Source organism: Drosophila takahashii, chromosome 2L (genome assembly GCF_030179915.1).
Source record: "Drosophila takahashii strain IR98-3 E-12201 chromosome 2L, DtakHiC1v2, whole genome shotgun sequence".
In the NCBI taxonomy this organism is placed as follows: domain Eukaryota; kingdom Metazoa; phylum Arthropoda; class Insecta; order Diptera; family Drosophilidae; genus Drosophila; species Drosophila takahashii.
Window position 1 is genome coordinate 6075895 of NC_091678.1, and position 12855 is coordinate 6088749.

Genomic DNA, 12855 nt, shown 5'->3' on the forward strand with positions numbered 1-12855 from the left:
AAAAAAAAAAGCAACCGGGAATTCTTCAGAAGAGGAGGAATTTGTTCTTCTTTAGTACCAAAAAATGGTATGGAACAAAGGTTTGTTCTATTATTTTACATAAGTATTTCCTCATAATATATTTTAAAAAAAATTCTTAAGAAGCCGTGAATGTCTTTGACTAAGAATTGGTGTCTTTCTAGACATGTGACGCAACTCAACTCAATGATCAAACATAAATAAACCACGAGTTCTTAAGAGGACGATCCTTTAGTCTGAAAGTGCATTTTAATAATGAAAACCGGAAATTAAAATTAAATAAATTACCCGCGATTTTTTCTAATAATAATATTAATAATAATGTAAGTGTATTATGCATGTATATAATAATAATACGTGGTATTAACAGAATTATAAAATTATTTTTAATTTGTCTTTGCTTTCCTTGAAATCATCGATATTATCGATACGATAATGATAAAGTATCGAAAATATCGATACTATCATTTATCGATAATTTTCAAGCTCTAATTCCTACCCTTCCAGAAATAAATTCTTCAGTTTTTTGTTTGTTTAACACTTTTGCACCACTCGAAAAATTATGAATATTTTATATGAAGTAGATGGTTATAGGACACACAAACTGTAAAAAATTGGCGGTGTTGTCAGACTTGGAAAGTCTTGAACCAATTTTTTGAAAATTTGAATCGCGATTTTTGGTAGCTTATAAGAATGGTAAAAATCCAAAGATTGGCTGACATTCTTGAAGGTTAACACAAAAATTATTGGCATCAAAAAGTTTTCTTAAGAACCACCGAAGGGAAGATACATCAAGTGATATGTTCTTTAGTTGCGGCAGATTACTCGTAAACCAGCGGATCAAAATATTTGAAAATTGGAATTCTTATCGATTAGGTTCCTATCTACCAATCCTCATCTAAAATTTTGCAATATCGCCTGGGGCAGTTTTCCCAGGCTTGTTCCCCTATGCCCTTTGGGGTAACATATCGATTTAAGGTAAAATGGGGGAGAATGAGAAAAGACATATAATTATTGAAATTTGTTAGCACAGTAATATTATTATTACATTTATTAAATTTACGAAAGGCCTTACAAATTCATGTAGTCAAACTGAACTAAATATATCAAATAAAGAAAACTGGTTACGATCATTTGGAAACCCATTTTATAATTTATCGAAAAAAGTCCATTCAGCTGAAACCGGAACTTGCGGTGACTGCACAACCAAGCAAATTCATTTAACTAGAAAGGAAATACATTTATTGATTTGAAAAACATTCCTTAACATACATACACTTCTCTCTAGCTCGACATCTTCCTGCTCAAGAGTAGAAAAAAGTTTTAGGACAGATGATGTTTTTCTCCCAGCATTTTCCGTGAGTTCGCATACCACGATGTTAAGCCAGAAATCATACATATTAATAAGTAAAGAGTGTGGGAAAACCATCAGAAAGATGGAAGTCTCACCCATGCTGATTTTAAATACAATTAGGAAATATATAATCACAATATTGCCTAGTAATCCAACCGTTAGCATAAGAGTCATCGGCAATTCGTAGGCCGCTACTAATTTCCTACTTAGCTCCAAAAGCCGTTCGTACAAACAGAGTAATTCGCGAATTCTTGAGGAGTTTTCCAGGGGATTATCTTTCAATTGATCAGCTTGGTCTTGGAGTTGTCCATTAATTGACCACACATAGCGGTAGATGAAAAGCACCCCGGTGTAATAGTGCATGTTATTCAGATTCATGACCATCTCTATCACGCAAAAGAATATCACTAGGAAGGTGGAGGGCCCATTTTGAGGCATGGTATAATACAAAACCAACACTGATAGAAATTGTGCCAGCACAATAAAGGCCTTTTGTATTACATAACGGTTAAATTTAAGACAATTTATACCATAAAAATCCTTATACTCAAGGGTTAAAAGTTCATTGGCAATCGTCCGAACTTTCTCACAACCCCAAAAAGTCGTCAAATAAATTACGACTGCTAAGAAGGTTTCCATTATTTCAGTTACCAAGTATGTCATTGTTCAATACAAGATTCGTTGCACGGGCTTCAAGTGCTTCCGGTTTCCGAAGTGCAAAGTAAACCAGTAGGCTTATAAGTGAAAAATTCACAATTTGGCCATAGAGCAGAAGCCATCGATTCCGTCTAAGCTGACATTTTCGCGAGTCAAAGGTAAAGGGGAATAGTCCAAATATCAAGGATCCATAAAGAGCAGCTTTTAGGAAGAACCTCGACAGACGAGGACAAAAGTCGCGACGTGAATCCAACATTTCCAACGCGAATGAAAAATAAAATGGTCAGACCAACTTTACAAATTTAAACAAACGAGTTGAATAAAATTTACCCCACAATAGCCCCATTAACCCCACTGATAGATAATGAAGGTAACTATCTAAGTAAACCCTTTTAGGGTTATTAATATGGTGATGAAGTATCGATTTGAGGGAGAAACGTAGAAAAGGGGAATAAGAGTGAGCAATTACTAAGAGTTACAGGAACGACTATAAACTGAGGAAAAAAGGAACCAATATCTTAATTTAACGACTGTTTTTTATTACATTTTGTACTTAATATAGGAACAAACGTTCTTAAAATAATAACAAAAAATTCTAAATGACTTTAACGTTCCTTCTTACATTTCCTAAATTTAAGAAATTAAATTACAAATTCATATAGTCTAACTGAACTAAATATATCAAATATAGAAAGCTGGTCAATATCATTTGGAACCCATCTTATAATTTACCGAAAAAAGTCCATTCAGCTGAAATCGGAATTTGCGGTGACTGCACAACCAAGCGAATTCATTTAACTGCTGAAAAGGAAAACATTTATTTATTAGAAGAAAATGCTCTTATATACATACACTTCTCTCTAGCTCAACATCATTTTGCTCAAGAGTAGTAAAAAGTTGTAGGACAGATGAGGTTTCTCTACCAGTGTTTTCCGTGAGTTCACATACAACGATGTTCAACCAAAAATCCCAGATATTAATTAGCAAAGTGTGCGGAAAAACCATCAGAGAGATGGAAGTTCTACCCATGCTTATTCCAAAGACAATAAGGAAGTATATAATCACAATATTTCCCACTAAACCCACTGTTAGCATGAGAGTCATCTGCAATTCGTAGGCCGATATTAATTTCTTATTTAACTCCAGAAGCCGTTTATACAACGAGACCAATTCGCGAATTCTTGGGGAGTTATCCAGGGAACTCACTTTGAATAGGTCAGCTAGGTCTTGGAGCTTATCGTTGATTGTCGACATATAGCGATAGATGAAAAGCACTCCGGCATAATAGTGTATGCTATTAAGATTAATGCCCACCTGAATCACGCATGTAAAGATCATTAGGAAGGTGGAGGGTCTATTTCCAGGCATTCCATAATTCACAACCAACACGGATAGTAGTTGTCCCATCACAATTAATGACTTTTGTATAACATAACGGTTAAATTTAGGACTATTTCTACCAGAAAAATCCTGATACTCAAGGGTTAACAGTTCGTTGGCGATCTCCTGAACTTTTTCACTTCCCCAAAAATTCATAAAGTGTATTATGACGGCTGAGAAGAGGTCCATTATTCCAGAAAACATGTATATCATATTCAGGAGAGGATTTCGTCCAAGGGCCTCTATTTTTTCCGGTTTTTGACTTACGTAGTAACCCATTAGGCTCAGAAGAAAGAAATTCAAAATTAATCCATAAAATAGAAGCCATCGATTCCGTATAATTTGACATTTTCGCGAATCAAAGGTGAAGGGAAATAATCCTAATAGCCAGGATCCATAGAGTGCAGCCTTCAGGAGGAACCTCGCCAAAAGGGGACTAAAGTTGCGACGTGATCCCAACATTTCTAACTGCGAGTGAAAAATAAAATATTTTCCCATTTTACAATTTTACTAATGTAAACAACAATTAGCCATTAAATAAAGTCCAGATGGATAATAAAGTTAAACATCTATATAAAGCCGTTAGAGTTATTAATACGGTGATGAAATATCGATTTCAGAGAGAACAAGGAGTGTCGGTAATATACAAATTAATGGTAGAATAAAGATAGAAACATACCTATTATTTTTAAGGGTAAGCAATAAGTCTCATTATTATTGTGCACACTAATATTACCAGAACGATACAAACTAACTATAAATAGTTAAAAATTATTAACTATATATCTCCCAAATTACTTAGTATTAAAGAAGATATTATAGCAATAATATGATTTATTTTATATCCATAAAGAGAAAGTATAAATAACCACTTTAAAAATGAAATGTTTTACATTTGTTGATCATATCTATCGTCTGCTTTGAATTTTAAATTCATGTAATCGAATTGCACCAAGAAAAGTACATATAAAATATTGGTGATGATCATGTGGAAGCCCATCTCGTAGTTAATGTCGAATAATCCAAGGTGCCGAATTCTCAGCCTCCGGTGAATGCAAAAGAAAGAGAACTCAGCTATCTAAGGGAAAAGTAGAAACTATAATACCTATATAATATTTTTAATATTTTTCTGTATACCCACTTACTCTTCTCTCTACTTCCTCCTCCATGCCTTCAATGTCGTTGAATAACTTCAGGATCGTGGAGGTTTTTCTGCCCGTGCTCTCGGCCAAATTGCAAGAGGCGATTCCCAGCCAGAGATCCCAAAAGTTGACGATCAGCGCTTGTGGAAAGAGCAGAATCATGACCACCAGCGAAAATCTCTGGATGTTGATCCAACAGATGACCAGCACATGACCCACAATAATGTTGGCCGAGAACAGGGTGGCCATAAAGAAGGTCACCTGGATGTCGTAAATGGTGGCCAGTCGGTTATTCAGATCTAAAAGGCGATTATAAAGCCAGAGGAGCTTTTGAATGCGCTCAGGATCCACACTTTCACCTCTCCTTAATCTTCTGGCCATATCCAAAAGTTGTCCGTTGATAATCCACACAAAGCGGTATATGTAAATCACTGCCAGGTGAAAGTGCATCACCACCAAGAGGACTTCCAGCTGCACAATGTAGATGCACACTGCCTCGTGGACAACGGCTTTGCTATCCGGAATTCCAAAGTAAATCACCAGCGAGGAACCGAGCTCCAGAATTATCAGCAGACCCTTTTCGATCACATACCTATCGAATTGCCAACAGTCGCCGAGGATGAGCTCACTGAAGTGACGATTTTCCAGCATCAGCAGTTCGTTGAGAATCGCCACTAATTCCTTAGATTTCCAGTAGATCCGCAAATGGGTCACCACTGTGGTTATTAAGCCTATGGCCTCCACGAGATCCTCGACCTGTTTTACCAGGGGATTACGCTCAAAAACCTCCACCTTGATGTCATTGTGATCGTCAGTAGATGGCAGCAAGGACAAAACGATCAGAAGTGTGTTCAAAATCAAACCATAGGCCAAAAGCCACTTGGAGCGATGCAGTTGCCTTTTTCTGGCGTCGAATGTGAAGGGAAATAGTCCCAGGACCCAGGATAAATACAACGTTGCCTTCAGGGTGAAATGGGCCAAGTTCTGGCGAAAACGATGGACGAGTTTCGGTCGTAACATTATTGAAGTCCGACTCGGAGTAATTTGTGAATCGAAAATTACACATCGACCGTTGAGTGCTGAAGGGCTGATAGAAAAACGATGGTCAACCAGATAAGCAAACTAATTATTCTAAATTATTGGTTAAGGGAGGGTGACTTTGGCCCTCTACTGGTGAACTGTATTGTCGGGAAAATTACTAACAATTATAATGTTATATCTGTAGAGCATTAAATATACTGCATTTAATTAAATTAAATTCAGGTTTGTCTCAATGAGCTGGTGAGATGTGAGCAGAAAATCAGAAAAGGGAATAAGAAGAAAATTGTTGATGTCCTTGAACTCAATTAGGCTAAATTGATATCACAGACCTCTCAATAACTGATGTGAAAACCCATTTAGACACATTTCTAAACTGACATCCACTTTTTTACCTTTTCTCCAATGCCCACTACAAACTTTCTAACGGTTAAACTTGTTTTCCCGATGCGCCTGCAGTTTTTGACACTGTTGCAAAGTTAACGCTTTTCCAGCTTCCTTCCACTTTGGCAGTTATGTTGGCAAACTTTTAGCAGCTGTCACCTGGAATTTCCCCTCTTTTACTTTTTCATTAGTGGTGTTTATTTGGCACCTTTTAAAGTTTGTTTTTGGCAGAATGCTAGTGACAATATAAGAGAGACCCTTGGCCATTTAATAGGGTGATAAGAGAAATATTCCTTATTTTTAAGTAATCTACGGAGATGAACAAGCTCCGAAACAAATCCTTGCCCAACCAGATTTCAATTAATTCAGAAGCACTTTCCCAACCACTTTGCTTGTAAATATCTAAGCAGATTCTTTCCATTATCCAACCGCATTTTCATAACAATTGAGAGCAGCTGAGCCGCATCCTCGGGGTGTCCTTTGTGGGTCCTTTGGGGACATTCGCAACACAGTTTGCAATTAGAATTAGTAAGGCATTTCTCGGCACAACTGTAGTTTGAATTTTTAATTGCTGACCACAGCAAACAAACGGGGAGTAAATAGAGGGCAACAATCACGAAGGTCGAGGCTCCTTTCAGGTGTTTGGACTTCCTGCGGGTCTTCCAATTTGCATGGCCAAATGAATCTGCTTCTCTTTCGAAAGGGAGAGCGACTTTAACCATTGGCAGTTCGAGCTTAATTAAACACAAAATGGCCTACAATTGTGGATTGTTGTTCCCCTTGAATGAATTTCTCATCTCCTTGGGAAACTGTGAAAAACCACAAAAGGATTGCAGGCGAATGAGGAGACAAGGACATCATTGTGGTGAAGGGTTACTGCAGATTCTTCCTTGAATTCTAGCGCAGATATTTGTATCTTAAGACCTGATTAAACGCCAAATTTAGCCATCAAAGGCACAATTTTGTTCCCTTGTTTCTTAGCTGAACTCATGACGCACCCACACCCCTCAAATTGTGCGTGATTTCATTAAAAGTAAGGCGCCAAGAAACAACACCCCAAGAAGCGAAAAGGGAAAAGTTATCCCACGTTGCGCATACGCCACGTGAGCCGCCTTCGCGTTAGTCGCCTGCAATTAGGCAACGCCACTCGCATTTTTAGCCAACTGGCATAATTAGAGGCTCTAAAGGATTCCCTTTGCCAAGTTCAAACGGAGCCAACAGAAATCCTGCGAAAAGGGGTTTAAAAAAGGAAATAGGAAGGGGTGTTGAAGGATAAACCAGAATGAGTTAATTAGACAAATTATATTAGGAGTGGTTGAGAGAGGATGGAAAGTGGACGTGGCCTATTTAAACACAATTTGTGCTTCTTTTTTTCCCTCCCATTTTCCATTTTTGGTTTGGTTAGACATCAGCTAAGTGATTCAAAGCTTATAATGTGCCATGACCCTGGATTTATACATTTATTTCTAACGACCCTAAAAACAAAAGAAAATGCTATGGAAATGTCGCGCCTTTAACCTTTCCTCGGGATTATTGTAAATGTTTTCCCTCATTGCTGTCATGTCTCGTTTGGCCATTATCCCGACTGCCTTTCTGTCTGCTGATATCCTTCACCATGTTGTTGTTATCCTTATTTCTCTGATGGGGCAAAGTTTAATGTTTCACTTGGAAAGGATTCGAGTTGCCTGCGGGGAAACTTTGCTCGCAAGTCGTTAAAATCAAATGGATATTGTCCCGAAGCGCAGAAAGGATAAAAATCTCTGTTGCGAGAGTTGAGTATGCAAACTAAGGGCTGCCAACCTCCTTGTTTCCATAACCCCCAGTTAACTTCTCACGATTTCAAGGCGATCAAATCTCATTTCGAATGCAATCGGTGCACCAATTTAGCACATCAAAGGAAAACAAACAGCCACGCCCCCTCGGACACGCCCTTCCAGGCAAATAAAGTGCAAAAATGGTGGAAAATATTTGCAATACAAAGTAGCAAGGGAAAAACAAACGGAAAGCGCGAAAATATTTTCACAGTTGCAAATGTTCGCCTGCGATAAGCAGAAAAACCCAGAAAAAGTGTTAAAAAATCGGGAAAAAATTGTGGGTAAATATTTATGAAATATTTTCGCAGCGTCTGCAAATCAAATCAAATTGCTGACAGCCCTCCATTGAGGGAAAATGCCGTGATTTATGGGGAAAATGGAGGGTGAACTTTTCCAGTTGTTTACTTGTCAAAGGATTGCGGGAATCCCGGCAGATGTTTACCTCTTATTTTGCTTATCTAATAAAGTGCAATCCTGGGACCAGACAATGCAATTTGCCGGCGTATTTATGTCCTTCGATAAACTCTTGTGAGCTTGTGTGGAAAACTACGGGGAAAACTAACCGTCCACCTAGGAAAACTCTCTCAAAGGTTCTTACAAAGGAGCAAAGTGGAAATTAGCTTTGCTGCAGTGAAATAAATTGCAAATTTCAGGACGGAAATTGAAAATTTATTGGCTGGAAAAATGTTGGGGTTTTGGGGTGTCTTCCTTTATTTATATTCCCGTTTCTTACGTTTTTCTGAGGGATCCTTGGTGACAGAGAAAAAGAGAGCACACCCAGAAAAAAAAGAACGAAAAAAATCAAGAACATTTTTCTTGATTTACGAACAATCCGTTCGCTATTTTTCGTTCATGAAAAAAGAACGCCGCGGGGTCAAATCATGAACTTATTGGTAAAATTATGAACGCGTCACAGAAAAGTGTTGAGCTTTGAACGATTGTGGTCAGATTATGAACAATGGTTCTGAAATTGCGAACGCTGTTCATAAACTATTTCCTTCCCGGACCGAAAAACATGCAAGTCTAGTGCACCGTTTGTCCGTACTTGAAAAATTGGTTCCGTGGTCCAGCTGTTAGACCGTCCGCCTTTGACATAGAGTAGCCCAGGTTCGAGCCCGAGAGAGGACGTCGTGAATCGTAAGTTTTAATAAAATATTATTTCTAATGTTAATATGTACTTCTAATAATAAATAAACTATATGACAACAACAAATTCTAAAATATAACATGTATTAAAAATAATTCAACCACTAAAAAAAAGAATATTAAATACATCTCTACCAGGCGCACAGTAAAAACAGCAAGTGGCAAGTACAGAAATCTTGTTTATTTTTGTTTTTTTATGAACTTTTTGTTCTCAAATTAACCCCAAAATGTTCTAAAACTGACCCCATTCGTTCGCAAAACATGCCAAATATTTCGTTCAAATTTTATGAACAAGCGTTCATGAACTGACAACAAACGGGCTTACGCACTTTTTGACCCCGTTTGGGCTTGATTTTTGAACGTTTCGAACGGATTTTTTTCTGGGTGCAGCGATTGATGATCCTGGCTGTCAGGATACAAAGTGACAACATTTTGCATCGCAATCGGAGGAGGAAACTTTTCCCTATTTCTCCCTTTCCTATGGGGGACATTAAAATTTTGTTTTTCCCGTTTACTTGGGGCTGAAATTTCACAATGTTTTCCTTTTCCCTTTGCTCGTTTTTCATGCTTTCTTTGGAGCCCCACAAAGTATGCAACACATGCAGCTGAAGTTTCCGCGGAAAGTTTCTTTTCCTTCTTTATGCTTTCCCTTCCTCCTTCTTTCGTAATAAGTTACGCTTAGCATTTTCTGCTATCCCTGCCCGCTAAGTGCATTTTTCACCTTTTATCATTATTTCTTGGCTCATTTTTCGAGCTTTCCCTCCCGAGAAGTTTCCCGACTTCTTTCGAGGGGAGGATGATTGCTTTGGTCTATGCAAAGTGTCTCAATTTGGGTTCATGTATCCATTAGATGCTCCCTACTCTCGTGTATTCCTCAGATGCGCATAACGTATTTTGCAGATAATAAAAATTGGCAAACGGCGCAGAATTTATGCGCTGAGCAAAGTCGTAAATTTTCAATGTGCCCGTGATAAAAATCAGCAATGAAAATGCAGCGACGTAATAGAAAACTTGAGCCTGTTGTTGTTCTGGAGAAAGTTTTACGTATCTGGGATCTTTGGGGTGGAGTTTAAGTGTCGAAGAAATTGGTGGGGTCAATAAATAGATTATAATAATTTATGGTAATTTGATATAACCATTTGGATTTTACTAATCTATCGGTTTGTTATGATTTTGGGCAGATACAAATTACTTTATTATATACTGAATATAAAACTAAGTTCTCTAGAGTCATTCCCTTGAACCATTTTCTTTCGTAAAGTTCCTTTAATTTCCGGAGCAATAAATTTCAAAGAAAATTCATTCCGCTCTTAGTGGAAATTGCTGAAGATAAACAGAAATCGAAGCTCCCATCCCCCCTTCCCGGCAATAATTTAAACACAATTAAAAGGCGACAGGAAAGGCGACCAAAAACCCGTAAAAGTTCATAGGAAAGACAGAGATGGAAAGACGGAGACAGAGTTAGCTGGAGCATAAAATCAACTTCAAGCGAAATATCTACGAAAAAGATAAATAAATTAAAAGAAAATAAAACAAAGTGGAGGAGGGTGGGAAGTGGGAGGCGATGAAATCGATGCGAAGGTCATTACGGGTCAGCGATAAAAATTCCAGCGAAGTTTTCCCCAAGAGAGGAAGAGATCGGAATTAATTGCGGAGAAATTTAATTTTACGACTGAGTGTTTCATCGTTCTCCTCGCGAAACTCTTAAAGAGGAATAAAATTCGCAAAGTGGAACTGAAAATGAATTGTGCATGATTTTTATTGAGCCTCGAACTGAGAGCTATGAAAATGTGATGGAAAATGCACTGCAAAGCTCTCCTGAATTTCGTTTTTCTTCCAAGGGTGTAAAACTGCAATAAAGGATCCAAATTTCCCCTATTTTCCCTGCATAAAAATTAACAATGAAAATGTTTGTATGTTTAACTGTGCCGTAAATTATTTGGGAGTGCATTTTCCGTAAAAGCGGAGCTTTGATTTTGTTCCGCCTACTTTCATTGTTTCAGAGGAGGGAATACCAGGGGGTATGAGGATGCAGGGGTCAAAGGGCGTTGCATGTGTGCTCTGGAAATATTTGAACAATTAACTTCTGCTTTTTGCTGTCCTCCGGCGGAAATACGTGAGGTTTTTCATCGTGGGCATGTTTTTCATTTGCAAGGGCTACCCGAAAATAAACAACAAAGTGAAATTAATTATGATATGGGGCGTTTTAAAGCGTGCAGGAAATTACCCATTATGTTTTTAGTAAATGAGGAAAATATTTGAGGTAAGGAAATATATTGATATATTCCGACTTAATCTCGGGAAAACTAAAACTAGAAGATTCCCCTCTCTCATAAGAAGTCCTTTAGCGACTTTACAAGCCCTTGCGTATGATTTTCCAACTGTCATTTTCATCTCCATTTTCCATGCACCGTTTGGCCTTTCAGTTCGCAACTTTCCTCCATTTAGAAGTCTTAATGTCCCTATATACTCAGCTATATTCATGTGTGTGTGTGTCATGTGTCGCAGGATGTGTCTCAGTGTGAGTATGTGCTGACATCAAGTTCATAAAAATATCTGCCATAATTGCAGCTAAGTCAGCAAATGTTGACTGCTGTCCTGTCACCCCTCTCTTTCCTCCCTCCTATTCCCTTCTCTTTCTCATCCCAGTTGTGGTCGCTTTCTTGTTTTCTTGCTCTTGTCTAGCCGCATTTTCCTTTCTGTTGCGTTTCCCTTTGGCTAAATATGAAATGAAAGGATTCGGAAAGGCACTGGATGGGATATACATATATACATATACATATATACATATAGGATATATGGGATATAAGGAAGGAGCAGGGAGAGATCCTGAAAGGCAGCACTTAGTTTTATGCTCGCACATTCAGAGTTGCTCAATGTGGCGAGAATGAAAATGAGGCTGTGGAAAACTAACTCCGTGGGGAATCCTTTCATATGGGAAGCGATTTCCATAGGAGTTTCTTGAACTGGAAGGTTTTTAATGAATGTTAGATCGCTAAGGAATCTCCCAAAACTCGTTACATCTCCAATAATCCCCGATTTGAGTTTCCGCATTGCCCTACTTTCAATTAGGTGGCATTCAGCTGCCCTGAAATGCAAATTCAAATGGGAGGCAATAAAAGTCACTCGCCAGTTGTAAACAACACAAATGCAAGCAGCCAGTGTCCTTAGTTCTTCCTGATTTTCCCCATTTGTAAACCCCTTTCATCGTCCACCATTTGTGTTTTTTACTTTCTTTAAGCCAACTGAAGAAAGAGTTGACAAGGAAAAACATGAACTTTTCCCCTCTTCATTTCCAGCATTTTTCTCTATTTTTCTGTGGGTTTTTATTAAGCGTCATCAAAGTGGGCGGGTCGACAGAAATGGGAGTGGCTGATTGCGGTAACTACGGGAGAAGAGAAAAACTGAGAGGGAAAAGGATTTAAATATCTTCCCAGCTGCACTTCCCTTGCTTTACTTTGTTGCATTTCCTTTTCGACTAGCAAAACTCTCTTTGTTTTTGCAACAAATTGCGGCAGTTTTCCATGTTCTTTTCATTTGCTTTGCTTGCTTGCCTTTTTCTCCCCATTTTCCTCCGCCTCATTTGGCAGATTTCAGAATGCTTTTCGTGGAAAAAGTTTGTTAAAATCTCACTTCAAACGCAGATACTTGGGATTCCCTTTAAAAAAAAACCATATTCGTAATTGACAGGTTCATTTTTCGTTTACAGACTCCAATGGAGCGCAACATTTGATTGTTCAGATTTCCCTCGTTAACTTTGTTTACATTTCCCAGCGATTTTCATTTCAATTTACTCTGCGTTTGATTGGCATAAAAGCTTTTGGAATGTGTTCCATTTGAATGCCTCATTAGCTATTATTTGGTGAGTCATTCGCATTTTATGACCCATTTCCATGCTGTCATAATATTAACTGCATTTGAC

At 38.1% G+C, this 12855-nt stretch overlaps 2 protein-coding genes across 2 annotated transcripts; both read right to left on the bottom strand.

Annotated features, from left to right (window-relative positions):
* Positions 1–1089: 1089 nt before the first annotated feature.
* On the bottom strand, positions 1090–3688 carry LOC108065915 (putative gustatory receptor 22b). Its single transcript, XM_017154175.2, has 3 exons — positions 3116–3688; positions 1295–1861; positions 1090–1242 (listed from the first exon to the last, which is right to left on the bottom strand). Exons 1-3 carry the CDS (start codon positions 3686–3688, stop codon positions 1090–1092), a joined length of 1293 nt encoding a protein of 430 aa, XP_017009664.2.
* A 610-nt stretch (positions 3689–4298) lies between these two features.
* Gr22a (Gustatory receptor 22a) lies at positions 4299–5571 on the bottom strand. Its single transcript, XM_017154174.2, has 2 exons — positions 4551–5571; positions 4299–4483 (listed from the first exon to the last, which is right to left on the bottom strand). The coding sequence occupies exons 1-2, from the start codon at positions 5569–5571 to the stop codon at positions 4299–4301; spliced, it is 1206 nt and encodes a 401-aa protein (XP_017009663.2).
* Between the last annotated feature and the right edge of the window lie 7284 nt (positions 5572–12855).